General features: G+C 41.7%; 2 protein-coding genes across 4 annotated transcripts in view; both read left to right on the top strand.

Annotated features, from left to right (window-relative positions):
• Positions 1-4,711: 4,711 nt before the first annotated feature.
• Positions 4,712-15,447, top strand: KARS1 (lysyl-tRNA synthetase 1). 2 transcript variants are annotated; one of them, XM_075189144.1, is made up of 15 exons: positions 4,729-4,821; positions 6,793-6,965; positions 7,152-7,272; positions 7,938-8,100; positions 8,823-8,916; positions 10,773-10,959; positions 11,346-11,471; positions 11,559-11,678; positions 11,760-11,922; positions 13,068-13,241; positions 13,629-13,714; positions 14,439-14,524; positions 14,615-14,741; positions 15,034-15,177; positions 15,261-15,447. In XM_075189144.1, exons 2-15 carry the CDS (start codon positions 6,829-6,831, stop codon positions 15,336-15,338), a joined length of 1,806 nt encoding a protein of 601 aa, XP_075045245.1. In that variant the 5' UTR covers positions 4,729-4,821; positions 6,793-6,828; the 3' UTR covers positions 15,339-15,447. The 2 variants fall into 2 exon arrangements, with proteins under 2 accessions (XP_075045246.1, XP_075045245.1); XM_075189145.1 differs by lacking the exon at positions 6,793-6,965 and having other exon boundaries at positions 4,712-4,821.
• Positions 15,448-16,264: 817 nt separating this feature from the next.
• The window catches only part of ADAT1 (adenosine deaminase tRNA specific 1), a 31,092-nt gene continuing 24,045 nt past the window's right edge, over positions 16,265-23,311 (top strand). Inside the window, exons 1-3 of one of the 2 annotated variants that reach the window (XM_075189147.1) lie at positions 16,265-17,045; positions 20,858-21,012; positions 21,964-22,020. In XM_075189147.1, the coding sequence (XP_075045248.1) occupies positions 20,958-21,012; positions 21,964-22,020 (112 nt within the window). In that variant the 5' untranslated portion in view covers positions 16,265-17,045; positions 20,858-20,957. Of the gene's footprint in view, positions 17,046-18,767; positions 18,863-20,857; positions 21,013-21,963; positions 22,021-23,311 lie in introns of those variants that run through there. The other variant, XM_075189146.1, reaches the window with a different exon arrangement.

Here is a 23,311-nt window from a genome sequence, read left to right on the forward strand (position 1 = left end):
GCCCCCATAAGTGAATTATAAATTCATTCTGCACCTTAAGCAATAACTAATGATTGCCCCCATAATTTCTATGTCAATGGTGCCTCCATTCATGTACTGAATGAGAAGCTAGGTCACACAGCATGCACTCTGAGCCACATCGCCTCTCACAACCCCCCCTTTTCTTCTGGCTGTCCTTCTGGCGGATTTCCCGGCAGTTGTCAAACAGCAGCTTAATCAATCTGACTGTTTGTACTTTGATCATGTTAAAAATCGGGACGACGATTTGTAAATTAGAGTTCTGTGAAACAGTTCCAAGTAGAATAAGAAAAAAAATCCTTCGGGGCGCTCTGTCCCCAGCAGCTGTCAAAAAGGAGACTGACAGCTCCTTTGAAAACCAATTTTAGTGTCGCTGGGTTTCCTCTTCCCCCCCAACACTCCGCAAGTGCTGCGGGCCATGTTATAGTGAATGTCTGGTGCAAAAACGTGTACAAATGTATTATAAATGTTTAAATTTAATGTGTGGAACTGTAACACCTGAAGAGTTCATGTCTGGCATCGCTGCAGCACCAAAGGGGTTAAGTCACGGTGCTCGGGAGCCTCAAGTGTTAATATTTATGCAATATTTGGTGCGTCTGCCTACTGTAAATGTATAGCGTCTGCAACGATTGAGTCATGTTTTAATGATTTTAGTGTTTTACGGGTGCTCCTGTTCCCTCCGTGGGCTGTGGTGCCTGGGGGTAGTTCCCATCCCTGGTGGTCTAATAGAGGGGCTACAGGAGCAGCCTCGGAGCTCAGCGGTGGTATGCAGCCTGAAAATACAGACGTTTAAACGCAATTGTGCACCGTGCCTCACATACAAACATCTCAATTGGGAGAAAAGGGTTGAATGTAGTATGAATGTTGTGGTGATCTGTGGCCCTCTAGTGGTGAGAGGTGATAATAATATGGACACGAGGGTCCTGATTCATTAAGGAAAGTAAAGCAAAAAAATTAGTAACTTTGCACCTGGGCAAAACCATGTTGCATTGGAGGAGGAACTAAATTTAAAATGTGCTGACAGATTTATAGTTGGGATAGGGCATGTCCTAAATCAACTTTAAATTTCAGTGTAAAAATAAAACTATCAAGTATATGTGTGCTACTTGAAAAAAAGACAGTATTTAACTTATGTGCAAAATAATAAACTAATATGCACCCCTTGCATTGTAACATTGTTTTTCCTTAATGAATCAGGCCCAAGGTATATAGAAATTGCAGAAAGGAATCTGGGGTAAGAGGAAGATGTTACCAGGACTCAATTAGGGAACTTTTTCTAGTAGATAAGTCATGCTGGATTTCTCTTGCTGATGAACTAATGTGCTTTCAAGTCAAAATAAAAAAATGTTCATTTAAAGTTTGTCCAGCTCTTAAAGATTATATTATATTTTTGTTACAATCTTAATAATATTATGTACTGGGTGTTCAAAGGATTAGTCAAACACACACTTGCCAACTCTCCCGGAATGTCCGAGAGACTCCCGCATTTCGGGTGGGTCTCACGGACTCCCGAGAGTGTTTGGCAATCTCCCCCATCTGCCCACAGAATTAGGGCCAAAATGCCACGATTCTCCAGGAATCGTGGCATTTGGCCCGGCCCCCCCCCGCTGTAAAATGACGCATTTTTGCGTCATTACGTCACAAGGGGCATGTCCAAAATTACGTGATTTCGGAGCCCCGCCCCCCGCACGCCCACTTCCCCCGGGGAGGCTCCCGTACGCCAACTACAAAAAGTTGGCAAGTATTGTCAAACATATGAGCTATAGTTTTTATTAGTATTGATGCCTCCATTCCCCCGTGAGGGCCCCCCCCCGTGATCCGAGCTGCCCGCCCACCCCCCCAGCACTTACCTCCTTCTCCGGCGCGCTGTGCTCTCTTTACTGAGGAGATCTCGTGAGAGTGAGACCCACGAGATCTCCTCAGTAAGGAGACTACAGCGCGCCGGGGAAGGACCGCAGTTAAAGTGCTCAGCAGTACTGATCGCGCCGGGGGCGCCCCCGCCCCGACCGATCAATACTGCTGCTGAGCACTTTCAAGGGCCCCCTGGATGCCATAGGCCCCTGGGCTGTAGCCCAGTTAGCCCTATGGTTAATCCGGCCCTGCCTAGAGCCCAGTACCCCAACCCATTTTTATGGTTTGTTCTTTATTTTGTAAAATGTAAAGTGTAAGGGGGCCCAATCCAGTATATTGCCTAAGGCCCAGCGGGGGTTTTAATCCGCCTCTCCATTGCACTTCACTATGGGCCTGATTCATTAAGGTACTTAAATTAAGAAGTTTCTTATTTAAGTCTCCTGGACAAAACCATGTTACAATGCAAGGGGTGAAAATCAGTTTTCTGTTTTGCACATAAGTTAAATACTGACTGTTTTTTCATGTAGCACACAAATACTTGATAGCTTATTTGTACACTGAAATTTAAAGTTGATATTTGTGTGCTACATGAAAAAAGTCAGTATTTAACTTATGTGCAAAACAGAAAACTAATTTTCACCCCTTGCATTGTAACATGGTTTTGTCCAAGAGACTTAAATAAGAAACTTCTTAATTTAAGTTCCTTAATGAATGAGGCACTATATGTTTATACTTCAATTAAAATGTTTTTATACTTTTAAGTTTGTGACAATGTTTGTGGATTTGTAAATATTAAAATAAGCCGGTTATATATCAATTCTCCTTATTCATTTGGTTTTATTTCACATGCTCAACTGTTTTACATTCTCCACTTTATGTGTAACATCGGATCAGAATCCATTGTTCATACAAGTGCACAAACAGAAACTGTATAACTAAGATTAAAAAATACAGGTGTCGCAAAGAAGAGATTATATCTAAGAATGCATGTTAATAGTCTAATTGATTAATTAAAGTAAACATTGATTGACCCAGATAAAATCTCATTAGGGAGGACTAGTCAAATTGAGTTTTGGGTACTCCTATCAGTGCGCATCTGTTTAATTAACTGTTTAAATCTTACGTAGTGCCTCTACTCCTCCAATGGGAATTGAGAAACTAATTTTACCTGTGTGAGGACAAGCGGTCATGAACATATTTTATTGAGTTTCCCCGTTATCCACACGTCCGCTACCTGTATGTCTGCATTGACAGAGAATAATAGACTGTTCCTAAACTTAGCGGAGGTAAGTGTGTCTAAGCCAGAGGTGTCCAAACCCACTGTTTAAGAGCTGCCAACAGGATTTCTGTCTGTAGAAACAGGTGGGGTAATTACTGACCCAGCCAAATAGATTAACCCACCTGTGCATGATTAAAGACATCCTGAAAACATGAGCTGTTGGTAGCTCTTGAGGACTGAGTTTAAATACCTCTAGTCTAAGCCAAAGTCATCAATAGTATTAAAGGCCCTGATTCATTATCTAGGATCTTAACTTAAGAAACTTCTTATTTCAGTCTCCTGGACAAAACCATGTTACAATGCAAGGGGTGCAAATTAGTTTTCTGTTTTCCACATAAGTTAAATACTGACTGTTTTTTCATGCAGCACACAAATATCAACTTTAAATTTATGTGTACAAATAAGCTATCAAGTATTTGTGTGCTACATGAAAAAACAGTCAGTATTTAACTTATGTGCTGTGAGGCGGAAATGCTAACCACTTAGCCACCGTGCTGCCCCATTGGCGGTAGCCCCTCAACGCTGCTCGTACCAGCGGTCGCCACACACGGCACTGAAGTAGTGTTTTTTAGCAGAGCTAAAGGGGGGTTTGTTTAGCACTTCAGAAGATTCCGTGCAACATGGCCATGACCCCTTCATGCACGAGCGTACACCTGATTAGGGCATACCTCCCAAATGTCCTGATTTTGGCTGGACATAACAATTCTCGTGCCACAAAAGGGGTGGGCTTTAACATAAAATAGGTGGAGTTTGACAGAATTTGCGACATTTGTGGGCAGAGTTAGGCTTATTTTGTGCCAATTTCATGGTTCTGTTGGTAGTCATGGATTATAAGCTTGCGAGCAGGGCTTTCTCACCTCTTTGTCTGTTTTACCCAGTTTGTTTATTATGTTTGTCCCCAATTGTAAAGCGCTACGGAATATGTTGGCGCTATATAAATAAATGATGATGATGATTATAGACAAACAAAACTATCTTAATGATATATATGTCAAATTTGTCTGACTTGCATCTCCATCAGGGGCGGGCTGGACCGGAGGGCAGCGCCCCCCCCGGGCCGCTCTGTCTAACGGCTGTTCGGGCCGGCCGCCTTCCCCCCCTGGATGTAATATTGGCCGAATACTACCGTGAGCCGCATCACTTGTCACGCGATGCGGTCGCGTCAGCGCACAGGCGGCCGAGTCAAAATGACGCGGCCACATCGCATGTCATGTGATGCGGCCGCCCGTGCGCCCCTCAGGCTGAAACCTGCCAGCCCGCGCCTGATCTCCATACTGTATTGAACGTACTTGTGAACGCCCGTTAGCCCACATCCCTGAAGCACAATAATTAATAATAATGTTATTTATATAGCACTTCTCTCCCAACAGGACTTGGAAGCATAAGCTAAGGCTAAGGCTAAGAGGAACTACTCACAGCCATAGTCTGGACCTTTCCAGCACTTTCCTATTCTCCTAACACAATACAGCTACCACATAAGGTATAACACCAGAACAGCCAATCCGAGGCAGAGACGTCACTTAGCCCCGCCCACAGAAAAAGAACAGTGGGCGGAAGTCGGCTGTGCGGCTTCTGGCAGCGCAACCGGAAGCACCTTCTTTCCCTCTGCTGGTGAACATGGCCGACGTTCAGGCTGCAGCTCCCGGGGACTGCGAAGCCAAGCTCAGCAAAAAGTGAGCCACGGGTCCGGTCTAGAGGGTGGCATGGGCTGGAACGGGGATTCATTAGGGCCCGGATTTCTGTTAGACATGTGATATTCAGCCGGCACGGACCGGGGAGTCTGGGAAATGTAGTTTCTTACTTAGTGTCAAGATAACGTGTTAGTGACAAGTTGATGGGTTGGAGACTACAACTCCCGAAGGCCAAGGTCTGGCTGATGTAACATGGAGAAATCAAGTTGTAACAACTGTTTCTAAGACTTGAGACTTAAACACAACCTCATACAATGCTCATCTGCAAACCAATTAGTGATCCATATAGCTGGGCTATGAAGGGGGCTTTAGTTAAGGAAGTTATAATCTATGAGGGAGCAGGTGTATCCATTACAATACTGCTTCTTTCAATTGTTCCCATATATTATGGGAAAGGTCATATTAGTGCTGCCCAATATTTATTGCCAATCATTTTTTCCCCTCAATTTGCCAATTTGGGGCTGTCTTAGTTGGGAAGCTATTGTACATTCATTTAAAATGTTAATATTAAGTTAAGTTTTTATACATAAAATTTGAGGATCCTTTTAGAAAGCTGTTTGATAAGTAAACTACTCCTTTACTTTGCTAATAATAATTTCCAGTCATATGACATTCTGTAATTTGACAGTGCTGTATACATTTTATTTTCACTTCTGTTTTTGCTCAGCAATCTTCCACACCCTTATCTGCAGAGAGCTGTTTAACTTGACTGGTTCACTTTGCTAGCTGAAAACAATAACTCAAATTTCTATATCATGATCTTTGAATTCTCTTAAATATAGTGTAATGACCTGAAATCTACGTTAAATAACTAATTAAAGTAGAGCGCCAGACGTAAGACCTTATTTGAAAAGAAAGCCAGTCTACCACTGGCTGGTAAAATGTGGTACTTGCCACCATCTGCATTTTTTTTCCGTATTTTGGTCCCAAGTGGATTGACAGCCAATGTTTTGGGATAGCCGACTGGATGAGCCATGGAGCTAGACGCCTATGATTTGATTAGGAGGTTCCACGTAGTCCAGATGGAAATAACATATTAGAATCCTAGTACACGGCTGTGACACTCCTCATCATTTATTTATATAGCGCCACTAATTCTGCAGTGCTTTACAGAGAACTCGCATCAGTCTCTGCCCCATTGGGGCTTACAGACTAAATTCCCACACATACACACACGGGTCAATTTGTTAGCAGCCAATTAACCTGCCAGTATGTTTTTGGAGTGTGGGAGGAAACCCAAGCAAACACGGGGAGAACATACAAACGCCTCACAGATAAGACCATGGTTGAGAATTGAATTCATGACCCCAGTGCTGTAAGGCAGAAGTGCTAACCACTGAGCCACCGTGCTGCCATGAAAAAAGTAATTTCAGCTGGAGGGTGTAATATGCAAACAACCAATCAGAAACAGCTAGATGGCGCTGCAGGTGTCATCACTATCATCACGTAGGTTTACTCCCCACAAATGGACATTCACTTATCTTTAAATGAGGCCTGAATGGTCTTTTTTTCAGATATAACCTCCTTGATCTATACTCAATTTAGTAACACCAATTATTTAGCACTTGCTTCTCCTGCAACTCCTGTCATTTTCAATGGGATGGCCAACTTGTGTGCCCCATCTCCACGTCTTTTAGCCAACTTTATTGGCTTTGAGCAGAGTTGCACAAATTGAAGTTGAAACATTCACATGGTGGGGGGCAGCCATAGACAGAGGACTGAGTATAGCCGTCACACAGAAGGTGGCAGAAGCTCTATCGGAGAGGTTCTATAGCAGACATGGGTAGGATGGGGATTACATTTGCAAAATAGACGATTTGTGTCAATAAAGTTTGACTTCACCTTTGAAAGTGGACACATATTTAATAGCCTGTTAATGTGAGACATAAACCGGAATGGGTGTTGCACCACAAACATGTAATTCTGTGTTCCGCCTTGTTGTCTTCCTGTTAGGTGGTAACGCAAGTTGAGGGTTAGGATTTGTGCGCTATGATGTCACAAGCTCTGCTCAGGTTGTTCAGGAGCCCAGTTTGGGCGCAGAGAGCACTTAAGGAGAATATCCTGGGAAAGCAACTTTCTACTTTCTTTCCTCTCTGCAAGGACCATGCACTTCATGGGAAAAAAAGGTTGGTGTTTCCTGATCCTTTTTTTCTCCATGAACCCTCCTGTTTCAGCCTGGCAGGGGGCGCCAACGTGTTTGATGGCATCTTCTCTGTGGTTCGGAACTTGATTATGCATAAAAATACTCATACTAGTAATGATACTAAAATTTCACAGTATTATTTCATTAACTTTCCCTTTCTTCTTCCCAGTGAATTAAAAAGGCGTCAAAAAGCAGAGAAAAAGGCAGCTGAAAAAGAAGAAAAACTAAAAGAGCAGAATGAGAAATTGGCGAGTACGGAAGTTGTGGATGAAGAAAGTCTCGACCCCAATGTAAGTTTTCAATCTTTGTCTTCTAAATTATGTAACATGGTCCCGTTGTCTGCACACAGTGGTAACAGCCATTCTGTGGGGCTAAACCAACATTCATCATCATCATTTATTTATATAGCGCCACTGATTCCGCAGCGCTGTACAGAGAACTCTCTCACATCAGTCCCTGCCCCATTGGAGCTTACAGTCTAAATTCCCATACATACATACAGACAGACACTAGGGTCAATTTAGATAGCAGCCAATTAACCTACTAGTATGTTTTTGGAGTGTGGGAGGAAACCGGAGCACCCGGAGAAAACCCACGCAAACACGGGGAGAACATACAAACTCCACACAGATAAGGCCATGGTCGGGAATTGAACTCATGACCCCAGCGCTGTGAGGCAGAAGTGCTAACCACTAGGCCTATTCACTTTCTTAGTGATGTCACTGAGGTATGAGGTACATTATGCCTCATTGATGTTACTGGTTTCTAGTGAAGCAATAGGCTGCACTCTCGTCTATGCGCTGACGTTAAATGCCTTTTTTTTAAAAAAATTCTCAGCATCAAGTCCTGGAGAAATCAATATTCATGGTTCCACATAATGAGGACATTGAACATCCCTTTTAAAAAAAACAAATCACTTGTTCATTTACATGTATTTTCTTTTTCCGATTACCAGCAATATTACAAGATCCGAACGCAAGCTATCCAGCAGCTGAAAGGTACCAAGGATGACCCTTATCCGCACAAGTTCCACGTTGATATGTCCCTGACGGAATTCATACAGAAATACAACAGCCTGCAGGTCGGGGACCACTTGCAGGATGTCGTCAATGTGGCAGGTTAGTTTATTGTTATACTTCTATATGGAGCATGTGCTGCATTAAAATAGAGAATTCTTTTTTTATTTTCTCAGTTTTTGTACTATATCCTTTGTCTTCACTAATGTAGTTTTTCCCAACTGTGGTTCCTGGCAGTCGCTAACTGTATACATTACAGTATCTTTATTTATCATACACAAGTTAATCTGAGTCAGTGATTTAGCGGTCATTAATCACTGGTAAGTTAAAAACAGGGATGCAATACTTGCCCGACAATGCCAGTCCCCAGCTAAGTAATAATCAATATTACTGTTCAGTTTAATGAAATTTGCAAAACTGGACATTCACTTTTGAGTGGAATTGTCTTTAAAAGTCTGTCCCTTCGGTTAAATGTATGGAGCCCGGCCAGGCAGCCTGGTTGAAATCATCACAGAAATCTGATCAGTTCATTAAGGTGTCAGAAAGCTTCCAGTCACTGAGAGGTTAAACAGACCACATAAACACTACACTAAAATATACCACAGAGGGTAGCGGGTGATTGGACAGCGCATGATTGGTTGGTCCCAGTTGCTTAGTCATGTGTTGCCCTCTGCTGGACGGTCCCCCCTTTGTGTCTGCCAAGACAATTACAGCGATCAGCTGTTGGCGTCCGATGGGGATATTTCATACATTATGCTGGTTGTGGTAAAGATCACCAAGTCTGGGTGGTGTATGGTAAATATTACATTATTCCTTATTTTCAGGTAGGGTCCATGCTAAGCGTATTTCTGGCGCCAAGCTGATCTTCTATGATCTTCGAGGGGAGGGCATGAAGCTGCAGGTTATGGCCAACTCCAAGTAAGTGTGCCTGTCATGTATAGTACGTGTATCTTTATCTGGATGGGCAATATATGGACTGTGTACACCTTGCTGTATATTGACCGTCACAGAGGAGTATTTAAGGGATTCCATTTTAATGTCGAGCCATGTATTTCTGACTGAAGCTCTCTAGTTCCGTCAGATTGACGGCATCAAACTGTCTGGCCGAGTGTAAGCCTGGAGGAGAGGGTGGGTGTGTAATTCTGAAGAACTGAATCTTGATGAGAATCGGACCTATAATTCCACTAGGCCGGCGGTTCCCAAACTGTGCGCCGCGACTCCCAGGGGTGCCGCGGGCCAGCCATAAAAAAATCAAACAGAAACACTTACCAATCCGCGCGGCGCCGGGACCCAGCAGCCTCCTCTCTCACACAGCCTGTCATATCAGTGACAGCTGCTGCGTGAGAGAGGAGGATGCTGGGTCCCGGCGCCGCGCGGATTGGTAAGTGTTTCTGTTTGATTTTTTTATGGCTGGCGCACGGCAGAGGGGTCAAAGTGAGAGAGTGCAGAGGAGTGACAGGAGGGGACAGAGCAGAGTGACAGCGTGACAGGAGGAGACAGAGCAGAGTGACAGGAGGAGACAGAGCAGAGTGACAGGAGGGGACAGAGCAGAGTGACAGGAGGGAACAGAGGAGAGTGACAGCGTGACAGGAGGGGACAGAGGAGAGTGACAGGAGGGGACAGAGCAGAGTGACAGCGTGACAGGAGGGGATAGAGGAGAGTGACATCGTGACAGGGGGGGACAGAGCGGAGTGACAGCGTGACAGGAGGGGACAGAGCAGAGTGACAGCGTGACAGGAGGGGGACAGGAGAGTGACAGCGTGACAGGAGGGGGACAGAGGAGAGTGACAGCGTGACAGGAGGGGGACAGAGGAGAGTGACAGCGTGACAGGAGGGGGACAGAGGAGAGTGACAGCGTGACAGGAGGGGGACAGAGGAGAGTGACAGCGTGACAGGAGGGGGACAGAGGAGAGTGACAGCGTGACAGGAGGGGGACAGAGGAGAGTGACAGCGTGACAGGAGGGGGACAGAGGAGAGTGACAGCGTGACAGGAGGGGGACAGAGGAGAGTGACAGGAGGGGGACAGAGGAGAGGGACAACGTGGCAGAGGAGCTGGGGCAGAGGAGCTGGGACAGCGTGACAGAGGGCAGAGGAGGGGGGCAGAGGAGCTGGGACAGCGTGACAGAGGGCAGAGGAGGGGGACAGCGTAAGAGGGCAGAGGAGGGGGACAGCGTGGCAGAGGAGCTGGGACAGAGGGCAGAGGAGCTGGGAGGGGCAGTGGAGAGGGACAGCGTGACAGAGGGCAGAGGAGGGGGACAGTGGGCAGAGGAGGAGGACAGCGTGAAAGGGGCAGTGGAGGGGGACATCGTGACAGGAGGGAGACAGCGTGACAGAGGGCAGAGGAGGGGGGACAGAGGGCAGAGGGGGCAGTGTGAGAGAGGGCAGAGTGTCTGGATGCAGAGGGGGCATTTTTGCATACAACTAAATAAGCATTTCTGTCCTGACCTAAATACTTATTAAAATTTTTTGACCCAACTACTTCTAAAACAGGACTGCTCGGTAATTATTTTGGAGGGGTGCCTTAAAAAAATTATGGAGACTCTAAGGGTGCCGCGAACTGCAAAAGTTTGGGAACCACTGCACTAGGCACTAAATTGCTATGTTGCCTTCTCCTGAATATTGCAGCAGTCTTTAAAAATGGCCCCTTTCACCCTCTGGCTTCCCTTGTAACACTAGATGCCGGCTTGTAGACATTTGTAGTATTCCCTTAGACGAGGGATGGAAAACACGGATTCTGTGTCACTTGACTAGTTGCGTTGTTTTTCCGACCATAGATTTTACAAATCGGAGGAGGACTTTTTAGCGATTAACAATAAGCTACGACGTGGGGACATTATTGGAGTGAAAGGAAACCCCGGGAAAACCAAAAAAGGAGAGCTGAGCATCATACCGCTGGAACTGACCCTTCTGTCCCCCTGTCTGCACATGTTACCTCACCTGCATTTCGGCCTGAAAGACAAGGTACGGCCAACGCACTGGTTCTGTGTTGCGCGTGGTATGAATGTTGGTAGGATATATATACACAACATTTCTTTATCTGTTTGAAATATTTATGTGCATAGTAACTGAGTTTATATACAAACACATGGCATATATTGGTTTGTGCCCCAATAGTGTTTGCCCATATGGAATTATATTTAGATCCCCACCCTGGTGGACTTCGTGTCCCTGTAGCATACACTTTGCCCTTGATGGAAACTAGAATTTGCATAGCACACATTGCGTCCTTTGAAGTGTAAATCTGTTATTAGTTAATAAATATATATTTATTTTTTATTGTACGTTGATCTGATGGCTCTCTTGCTTGTTGATATCATGATCTCCACGATCCTTCGTGTGTCTTGCAGGAGACCAGATTCAGACAGCGTTATTTGGACCTAATTCTCAATGACTACGTACGACAGAAGTTTGTTGTCCGAGCAAAGATGATCACTTACCTCCGCAGATTTCTGGACGACTTAGGGTTCCTTGAGGTAACTGATATTTTGTGGCCTCTACGGATTACTTTGGCGAGGGCCTGATGTGAATTGCTACAAATCTATTGCCTCGTTTGTTGACAGATTGAAACGCCGATGATGAACATTATCCCTGGGGGAGCTGTAGCCAAACCATTCATAACTCATCACAATGAGTTGGACATGGACCTTTACATGAGAATCGCCCCGGAACTGTATCACAAGGTAAAGATCGCGGACTCGTGTCTGTAACCTGAGACAGGACGTTAACCGGAATCTAACGGTTCATGTGTTTTATTTGGTAAGATGCTGGTGGTCGGCGGTATTGACCGTGTCTATGAGGTGGGCAGACAGTTCAGAAACGAAGGAATAGACTTGACCCACAACCCTGAGTTCACCACCTGTGAATTTTACATGGCCTACGCCGACTACAATGACCTTATGGAGATTACCGAGAAGCTGCTCGCTGGTATGTCCAACACTTGACAAATTTTAATTAATTTTTATGGGAAATATTATTGCTTATTTTTTTTTAATAATTCAAACAAGCTTTATTAATGCCAAACATAACGGAAGTTGGGTAAACGCAGTGACCCAACCAAATGTTTTACGGCTTTAATCTTGAAAGATCACAAACCACACCATAAAATGAGAATAGTTCTTCAACACAGTATTCTCCAGACCAATCTCTAAAGTGGTGCAGCGATTCATCACTGCACTGGGGTCATGGGTTCAATTCCGTTGAGGGTCATGTGTGGAGTTTGTATGTTCTACCCATGTTTGTGTGTGTTTCTTCTGGGTGCTCTGGTTTCCTCCCACACTCCAAAAAAACACTAGTAGGTTAATTGGCTTATGACAAAAATTTTGGGCAATTTAGACTGCAAGCTCTAATGGGGCAGGGACTGATTACATATTCTCTGTACAACACTGCGTAATATAATCACGCTATATAAATAGATAATAAAGTGCAGGATAAAAACACGACTGGAATTTGCAGTTACATAAACACCAAAAGTGTTCTTCTTTTCATACATACATACGTACTAGATTCCATATGAATAAATCCTTAGTCTAAGGTGAACACTTTACACACAATGTATGAAGTTGTATCTATTGGAGAACATGTGTAAAGTATATAAATGTTTATTGGAATGTTAGTATAATATCACGTTCTATGCATTCTGGTTGGTGGGAGTGTAAAACACAGATTAACGATGCACACACAGTACACCATGACTCGTGTTATATGTCCTGGTAAGTGTGTTGTGTAATCTGCCGTTTAAAGATGCAAACGCAATATGCAGGGAGCAGTCAGTGAAATATAGGAAAATAGTTATCTATACCGATCAGATCTTCCCAAGTGGAGAATGGAGACAACAGTGATTGCTCAAAACTGGTTGCTATGAGTTACAGCATCTTATTTTGTACGCCAACTTTCATAACTCCCGTATCCTATTGGTCAACCGACTGGTAGAAATGTCACATGACCGTACTACTGATAGAGACACCATACTACTACATAATACACACTATTGCAGGAAACAAGCCCAAATGATCAGTGGGTTCTTTATCTCTGGGTCAGCAGTGTTCAGCGTGTCCCCTCTTGTTCTGCAGGTATGGTAAACCACATCACTGGTGGCTATAAAGTCACCTATCACCCGGATGGTCCAGAAGGACAAGCCCAGGAGATAGACTTCACCCCACCATTCAGAAGGATCAGTATGGTACATGAGCTGGAAAATGTTCTGGGGAAGAAGCTGCCCCCCACAGACCAGTTTGATACTGAAGGTAAGTACAAGAAGAAATACATTGCACAGCTATCAGTAGGTCATTAGAATTTAAACTACACTTTTTTTAAAACCGTTTACAGGACTGCGATTGAGTTTGGAATATGCAAAGATTTTGTGTGGACTGTTTCTTTGGTACATATGGACTGGCAGGTGGAAAGGACATGCACACTTGGTGCCTAGTCAGTCATTAATACAATAGCTGAAATGTAAGAGTCTAGATACATGATGCTGTTTGTAACTAAACACAACTATGGTAGCTATTTTTACAATGTCATTTTTTTGTGTAGCTTATTATAATGTTAATATTCACTTTTCGACCTGAGATTGTGTACATCTTTTATGTTTCATCCACCTGGACTTTATTTGTATCTTGTTTTTAAACCAGAAACCCGCAAGCTCCTGGATGACATCTGCGTGGAGAAAGAGGTTGAGTGTCCGGCTCCTAGGACCACTGCAAGACTACTAGACAAGGTACGTGATGGCCAGAGATGTCCGCTGCCACTGGACAGTAAACTAAGACGTCTTGCAGGTAGATCTTGGTCATTAGAATGTCCTAAAACTATAAATCAGGGAATAGAGGAATGTTGCGTTTGTTTGTGGAGAAATAAACATACTCCTCAGATAACCATAGCTGGTAGTAATCTTGCCAGGTAAACGTCTTCAAACTTTGAATGAGGAATTGAAACTCTGTACGGAGCATTTTTGTTACTTAAAGCTGCTCCTCCGCGTAGTAACATGTTATAGGAAGATGCCCCTAGCCATAGGCCCGAGGGCTGCTCAGCACAGCGGGAAACAAGAGATCGGAGATTGTGGCTTGTGATTAATCATCTTGTTCACACACTCATATGCCACCTTAAGGCATATTGCAGAACTGGTGGAGCCCTAGGAAAAACGGACACACTTGGGGGCTAGGAGTAACTTAGGTAAATCTTTAACCTAGGTGATAGCTGTAAGACAATGCCAGTCAGTCATTGGACTACTGGTAGAATATACATACTGTTAGATCGCCCCCAACTTCTCTCCTTACTGCAGTGATGCAAAATAGAGCAGCTCCACCATTTAAACATGGAAACTGTGACCCAAAGGGTTTGAACAGAAAGCATGGTGAATATAGAACATATTGGCATTGATATGTCTTCTAGTATCCTGCTTACTCTGAAGACAACTTAATTCCTATTTTTTTTATATTTTCCAGCTGGTTGGCGACTTCCTGGAAGTAACCTGCATTAACCCAACCTTTATTTGTGACCATCCACAAATCATGAGCCCTCTTGCTAAATGGTAAGCCCTGACCTGTCAGATATGTTCCCTGATGCCCGGGTACCCGTTTTGGTGATCTGGTAACTATATTATATTGTGTCTCTACACAAGGCACCGGGCTGAGAGAGGGCTGACGGAAAGGTTTGAGCTGTTTATCATGAAGAAAGAGATTTGTAATGCATACACTGAATTGAATGACCCAATCCGGCAGAGGGAGCTGTTTGAAGATCAAGCAAAGGTAACAACAAATGCCTGGTACATGACATTCTAAATGGAATGTTCAGGTTTATCTACAGAAAAGTGGAGGTGTTGCCCATAGCAACAAGTCAGATTCCAGCTATTATGCATCTACTACATTCTAGGGAATGATAACTAGAATGTGATTGGTTGCTATGGACCACACCTCCACTTTTTCTTTTTTTTTTTATATATAAAGCTTGATAAATCTTAAAAACTAAATCAGGGACCTCACTGTTTGTAGTGAAGGGAAGTCTTAAGAATATGTGAAATATCCACTTGTGTTTCTGTAGGCCAAAGCAGAGGGTGATGACGAGGCCATGTTCATCGATGAAACCTTCTGCACCGCCCTGGAGTATGGCCTGCCGCCTACAGCTGGCTGGGGAATGGGCATTGATAGATTGACCATGTTCCTCACAGACTCCAATAATATAAAGGTAAGAGCATATAAGACCATTCAACGGTTGTTCTGTTCGTTTGTGTTACTGGGTGTCTAATACCAGCCTGTCCATTCTTCTAGGAGGTGCTGCTGTTCCCGGCCATGAAACCAGACGATAATAAGAAGGAGTCCACTCCGAGCTCTGGAACGTCTGTGTAACCTTGTCCCCCATCTGCTTTTATGATGTTTAATATGTATTTGTCTTTCTGCCCAGACTACCTGTTCTAAGTTACTTTATACTGAATAGAAATAAATTCTACAAACTGTGGTCTTTGTCTGTAGCATGCTGTCCGTACAACTCTGGGAAATATCTAATGTTACACTAAACTACCAATAGAGGAATACAGTGAATTGCAGCGACAGAAATGGTCTTCCCTTTGGGTAGAGTGGGAGTTGACATGGCGTCAGTCTGTTGGGTGGAAAGCAATTTGCATTTCAGCACTGAAGTTCTTCTGGAGGAGAGGGTCATCTGATCTTAGTCTGAGCCCTCTGTGCATGATGGCAGAGGGAGGGTTGGGGGGGGGGGGGGATTGTGCTGTAAACAAGCATGTCAGGGACTTTAAGGAAAAAACAATGCCACTATGTCTTAAAAACGCACCATTATTGCAGATTTAACATGTAAATCAGTATCATTGGATTGACAAACTACCAACTGATCAGTTCTGGTATATCATAGAACATATGTCCTATATTTTGGAAAAACCTACACCACACAGGCTTATCCCTCACTCCACTGCCCCTTCCACTAACCTCTCCATTCACACTCCATCCCGCTCCCTGCGGTCAGCCAATGACCACCGCCTCTCCTCCACCCTGATCACCTCATCTCACTCCAGAATCCAAGACTTCTCTCGGGTTTCCCCTCTTCATTGGAACGACCTCCCTCGCTCCATTCGACTGTCCCCTAATTTGGGCTCATTCAAACGGGTACTCAAAACTCATCTTTTCCTCAAAGCCTACCAGCCATCCACCTAATCTTCTATCCATACTTTATTACCTTACCCTCTCTCACCCCTCTCTTGTGATTGATCCCCTCCCCAAACTTCCTTTGTGCCTCCTGTCTGTGTGTCTGTCTGTTTACCCTCCCTCTAGGATGTAAGCTCTTATGAACCTTACCCTCTTTCCCCTTTGTTTCTCTATCCATTCTTCTGCTCCTACATCACTATGCAGGCTATGTTTGAAGCCCTGGTAGTATTTGTTTAATGGTCGGTAATGTTTCTACCATGTATGGTCTTATGTCGGAAGTAAAGGCTGCTAATAATAATCCCCCATACGGCAGACATGTAAGAATAGGCAAAGCCTGTACACACATTCCACTACCCGTCCAGAGCTCTGCATGTTGTGAGTTCATTATGCATATATGTTTTGTACAATCTTTAATTCTATGTGCTATTACTTACATTTAGGCAGTAGGGATTAGGATTGGGTTCAGAATGGATATTAATCAGTAAAACACTTGTTTGGTTTAAATTATTGACTAAGCAAAGCTTTACATAAGCAAACACTTTTTATATGCAAACAAGTTTGAACCATGTTTAGGAGGCAACTGAGCCAGACAAATTTACTTTATACTGTAACTGTTACATAAATGGTAGATCTTGGCTAGGACAACAAACTTATCAAGTTAGTTTTCTAGAAAAAAAAGGCTGGTGTGTTAAAGTTGCACTACTACACAGGAAAGGTTTTGTTTTTTTAAGGGGTCCCTGGGTGTTTGCTAATTACCTTGCATCTTACAATACTGCTGCCCCTAGTGAAATTATTAATAATAATAATTTTTTATTTATAGGGTGCCACAAAGTGTCCGTAGCGCCGTACAAGAACAAACAATAGTACAGTACAAGGTGAAACACTGTACAATTATTAACAGTAAGCACAATCACTCTGTGAGCTCAAAGCACAGCTAGAGAGAAAGGGTGAGGGATAATCAGCACAAGCTGGTAACCTGAGCCCAAAAGGAGAAGTTTTGGATACGTGCGTGAGAAGAGGCATTCAGTAGCTAATAGTAAATCAGTGATTCATTTTTTTTTTTTTTTTTTTTTAAAAAGCAACACTTTATGTTCTCATTGGCATTGCAGTTTTAACTTGTCAGTGAACAAGAGGTATATCAACAATGTTATTACATTTTTTTAACAAATCAACCTATCCAGTGAAATAATGACAAAACTCAGGCTTATCCACACACAGCCATAACCAATAACGTACTGATAGGTTAATTTGCTACGTCAAAATTATCCCTAGAGTGTGGTAGGGATGTAAGCTCCAATGGGGCAGGAACTGATGTGAATGACATTCTATGTATAGCGCTGCGGAATTGATGACCATATAAATAAGTCACACGTATATCCTTAGATTGCCAAAAACACATTAACAGATGAACATAAAATGTATCTAATGGATTTATGGATAGGGTGTTGGATTGTGGATGAAGACTTGAATTAGCTTCTTCTAGAACAACGGTAAATGATATAGGGTCTTGCAGGCAATAAACAGTTGAAAGTAAATGAAATAAAGCTGGTTCATGCTAAGGACTATGGATGATGTCACACGACGCGTTTTTTTTCCTCCAGGAATAAAAAAATAAGTTTTCCCATTGAGCGGAATGGGATTTGCCTAGATGGCATCACACAAGCGATACAATAGAAATTATTTGCCCTGTTATACTTCAGTAATCACTACACTTTTACTATTATATAATATTAGACCAACCAATAATAAATCAAAATTAGCTCAGGTCATTATGTTTAATTTGTCACTCCAACTAGAATTGTAATGAAGGGTGAACTGCTTTCCTGGAAGTTTGAGTTATTTCACACTGATGATATCCTACTTTCATTTTTCCTACTTCCAATTGCAATAACTTGAGCTGAATTATTTTATTAATGCTAAAGGTATTGTAGCATGAAATGATTAGTTCAGACGAGGTTGATGCAACTGAAAAAGCAGAAGCAGAACAGTATTACACTGAAAGTACTGTGATTATTGATAAGTGCCTCTGCTGTTTATATGGGTAGTAGTAGTATTACCACTGTGTAGGAATAAGTCAAATTAACAATAAAAAAAAAGGATCATGTTACCTTAAGTAATTAAGGTAAATGTTATTTGTGGTCCTCAATGGATAAGTTAGTAATAAATATACTCTATACCAGTGTTTCTTACCTCCAGTCCTCGCACCTCCCTGACAGCTCATGTTTTCAGGATGTCATTAATCACGCACAGGTGGGTTCATCTATTTGGCTGGGTCAGTAATTATCCCACCTGGTTCTACAGACAGAAATCCTCAAACCATGAGCTGCTGGAGAGGTATAAGGAAACACTGCCTTAAACCAATTGTATTAATTAATAATCTTCTTTACCGTTTGTTTTATAAGTCTATACATTATTTACATTGGTTATTCCTCATTTTATAAATTCTTGCAAATAGCACTTTTCATCCAGTTTCCCTTGCTCGGTGGTGTTATTTTTATGCTGTACAGTAGATGGCGCTGTGTGCGAGACAAATGCACTGCGAGCAGTTGTAGTTCTGTGGGGAAGCTCTGCGCTTGACGAAGCGTTCTAAGCCATAGGTGGCGAACTACATTTCCCAGAATTCCACGTTCTGCCAGTGCAGTAGCCTAATGCCTGTCTGGCTGAGTGCAAATTGTTGTGTCTTCATCAAGAAGCGACCAAGAGAGGAGAATGGCTGGGTAATAAGAGTGCATGGAGCAGGCTTAGGCAGCATGTGGCTCTTCAGTTGCTGGGGGACTAGAAGTACCACCATGGCCAGCCAGGCTACGGCCGCCCCAGGTTGCAGAACCCTGATCTGGATCTTGTCCTGATCTTCTCGCTGTGCAGTTATTGAAGACTTCCAGTAGTGTTAGGTTGATGCTTAGCTCAGAGACAGGCAGCCAAATAGTGTGGAACTATAAATAGCAGGATTGCAGCTAGAAGCTGGGACTTGTAGTTCCACAACTGGGATAGTCTACTTTTATGTATTCCCCTAGATAAGAAACTTGTATTTGGTATAAGGTCTGGTCACATTCATAATTGATCTTAATACAAAATCACTATGACAGATGACAATTGTTATTAATTATTATTAATGACCTTTATTTATAGGGTGCCACAGATGGTCAGCAGTGCCGTACTGAGGGCTGTGGACAATGCACCAAACCCAAATCCATTTTGTGCACCTATGAAAATTATGTAAAAATATATTCGTATTTATATTATTGCAAGCAAGGACAATAATGAGATTGTGTATAAGGCACCACCAAATTCTGCAGTGCCAAACAGACACTAATATATATATATATATATATATAAGATGTTTACAGTCATTTTCCAGATTAAATATACCATTAGTTTTGCTGTTGACCTATGAACCACAGGAATGACTTTAACCATACAGATCCCAGGACCCTGTGGTGCTGACCTTCATTATGACTCCTGTCTACTTATTTTCCTATTGCACTTACCTGGGCTGAATTAATGTTTAATGATGGAAGGTGTGCATGTGGTTCTCCACCTGTTCTAGAATTACAAGCCTTACCAGAGATGATACAGATGTGATTAGCTGTCTGCAGACAAGTTATCAGCTGCTCAGACAAACTATTCTATATTGCAGATTGGCTGATAAATGGCTTTTGTAGTTACTAGTTTTATTAACATCGCTTGCAGTCTATTGTTATTAGGTAGATTAATTAGAAATATTTTTTTTTGGACTATTTCATATATATCTAATATATAAATGCTTAGTGGCGTCTGTGTGTGTGTGTGTGTGTGTGTGTGGAAAAAAAAAAACAAGTTGCAGCGCCACCTGCTGGGCGGAGTTATACACTGACCTACTAAATTCTTAGTGTGTGTGGGGAAAAAAATTCAAAAAGGGCTGAAATTTGGTAGTGCTCAATCTCATTTTCATGAGGTAATTTTACCTCATGAACACACATGTGTAGAGGCGTGCGTTAGTGTGTGTGTGTGTGTGTGTGTGTGTGTGTGGAAAAACTATTTTCTCAGAAAGGGCTCATCCAATTGACCTGAAATTTGGTATACTGACATTATTTGACAAAAAAATTAGAATAGTCAAGTTAGTTAACTTCCATTTTCCCCCCCGTGGGAGGGGTAGTAAAGGCTAAATTTACGAGTTGAGGGGTCAAACTCATTTTCGTGAGGTAATTTTACCTCATGAACACACATTAAAAAGGCCGCTTGCGTCGGGAAGTAACGCTCTTCCCCTGAGGAGGCCTGGGCTAGGCCCAAATGCATGACAAGAACCTTTTCAAGACCTTAAGTAGCTTGATTTGACTAGAATGCATGAGTATCATGCACGAGTTAACTTGTATTCTTATATTTTTCTGCAGGTTTACATTTTTATCTTTTGCTTACATTTAAACATCATTCTATATGATTGATCTAATTCTTTCCATTAAAAAAGCAAATTTCATCATTGTCACGCTGCATTTTGATATTTAATCAAGGAGATTTATTTTTTTCAAGGAGATTTATTTTGTTTTGCCATAAAACAACCAAGATGTATGTTGAACCTCTACAAGAATGTTGTGTTAACATCTTTTCATCTGGAAACTCCATGAAAATTGCAGTGTGACCAAACTTGGCAGACTTTTGCATGCAGCTGTGTATGTTTGATATATTGTGTGTCATTGTTGTATCATTGTTTTGGTTGATCTGCTCCATTTTTAAAGGTCAAAGACTGCAGATGAGATTGCGACTCTGTGTTATGATCATTACCGCGCCAAGTTACCTAAGCAAGGCCTGCCGGATACTACCAGGGAGTGGACGCTGATGGCTGCTGTGATACAGGTGGAACAAGTGCAGGGGAAGGAAGACTTCAAGAGAGGTTACTGTACTTCTATCTCCTATGTATTTACAGATTTAGTTAATCAACAATGCTAGACCAGAGATGGGCAACTTGGCTTAGATGGAAGGCCGCATGTCCTACCCTCTAGCCTTCAAAGGGCCGCACAAAGAAAGGAGGGCGGGTGTACTGTTGCCCACCACTAGACTTTAATACTGCTCTAGAGTATAATACACCACTAGACTATAATATAGACTTAAGTGGCAGAGTCAGTTCACCTTTAGAGTAATTGAAGTTTCAGTTGGCTACACTACCCGTGTAATGCATATTTAGGCTTGTCAGATCAGAACTGGATCATCCTGAAATCGACAGGTTATATCTGAGTTAATCAGGTCTCAATTTCAATGAGGGAAAAAAGTTTAAGTGCTTGACATGTAGGTGTCATTGATGCTTTTGCTGTCTATGAAGAGCTTGAGTCAATGACTCAAAGGCCTCTATAGATGTCATCACTTCATTATAAATTAGGAATACTTGTGTATTTTAAGGAATAATGCACCAGCTAATGTATATTACTACAGATGGTCGAAGTGTAAAAGTACTTGTCCTACGACCTTGTGGATTTATATGGTCACAGAATTCCTCAGTGACTTGTAATATCAATATAATATACAGCAGAGAGTGCATTATCTAATATATTATGCTTGGCGTTCTCTTTGATGTTATACTGATAGTATGTTATATTTTGATTTGATTATGTGTTACTATTGTGTTCTCTGCCATTATTCCTTTGGGAAACCTAATAAAATCTATGATCCTGTCTAGGGGTGAGGGGTGCTGGGACCACCTAGAATTTAGCGAGTGCAGTAGGCCGTACCGCGTGTTGTATAAAGCACAGTATTTTGTGTCCTTTATCTTGTCTTCCCATTTATTCTGGGAAAAGGGCTGGCTTCTTATCAAAAATCTCTCATTGAACTCTCCCTCTTGAATTTACAGTTGTTGCTATGGGAACTGGGACAAAATGCGTTGGCCAATCAAAATTGCGAAAGACAGGTAATATAGGCACAATATTTAATAAAAGTCTTATTCCGTGGTTAAACGTATTGACAATATGCGACATTAGCATGTTTTGTTATTCCTTCACTGTCATATTATATTTAATGTAATTCTAAAGAAAATAAGTTGAATTTATAGGATTCACATTATGACCAAATTACTATCTAACTTTTATTTCATTTTTTCCTAAAAAAAACAACGTTTCATTGTTTCCAGAACTATTAGTAAAAGAGTTTTTCAGTGAAATATAAAATCCGTCTAGATAGAAATAGGGAAACCGTTTAATATGTGATGAGAAAAATGTAATTTATTGTTCTAAATATGTATGATGTGTGGGATTCACTTTGTCTGGTATTTGTTAGCACTGAAGGTATTAGAATAATCCCACATTCCTTATTATTATTACGCTTCCTTGTGCGTACATGGCATATATGCTTATAGTATATATATATGGTCTGTATTACAATATCATGTAATACCGGTACCTTTTTGTATTGTTATGATAAATCTTCTACAATCGGTTACATGAAGATTGTTAAATTACTTATATTAAGTTTCTTCATAGGTACGTAAATAGTTGGTATATGATCTCTGTGGCAAAATCCTGCAACGCCAGTACCTCCTATATTGTTATAACAAGTTTTGTTTCTATAGGTTAAATGAAGACTGTTTAAAGTGCCTTTATTACCGGTTCATTAGTTCAAGACGCCCAATAATTAGAGCCATAATTATCTTCCGATGCATTTTTTTTTTTTTGGGTTGGGTGTGAATAATCGACAGTCAATATGTCCATTTCACACATGACACTAACACAGTGTATTTTACAACACTACATTACATTTTTGTTATCACTATTGTTCTGTTTTTCCAATTTCTATCTAGATTGATTTTATGTTTTGTTGATAAACTCTCTTACTAATAGCTTTGGAAACAATGATAAAAGATTTGTTTACAAAATTAAAATAAAGTTTAGATTGTAATGTGGCTATAACGTGCGTCCGTTTTTTTTTTTTGTTTTTTTTTATTCTTTAGAATTGCATTTGGTTTAAACAAGTAATTTAGATGCAATGTTGAAAAGGTGCTAACATACAATAATGCTCACAATAAGGGAAGTATGAGCTAACAATATTGTGTGTGTGTATATGTATATATATATATATATATATATATATATATATATATATATATATATATATATATATATATATATATATATATATATATATGAGACATTCTGGTCTTAAAATGACATTAATTTAAGTTAAATGAAAACTGTAAAAATATTTCT

Source organism: Mixophyes fleayi, chromosome 10 (genome assembly GCF_038048845.1).
Source record: "Mixophyes fleayi isolate aMixFle1 chromosome 10, aMixFle1.hap1, whole genome shotgun sequence".
In the NCBI taxonomy this organism is placed as follows: Eukaryota; Metazoa; Chordata; class Amphibia; order Anura; family Limnodynastidae; genus Mixophyes; species Mixophyes fleayi.

Coding starts and splice junctions, on each gene's coding strand:
- KARS1 (XM_075189144.1), top strand. CDS start 6,829: ATGATGTCACAAGCTCTGCTCAGGTTGTTCAGGAGCCCAGTTTGGGCG. Junction 10,960..11,345: donor ATTTCGGCCTGAAAGACAAG/GTACGGCCAACG, acceptor TGTGTCTTGCAG/GAGACCAGATTCAGACAGCG. Junction 13,242..13,628: donor AGACCAGTTTGATACTGAAG/GTAAGTACAAGA, acceptor TTTTTAAACCAG/AAACCCGCAAGCTCCTGGAT.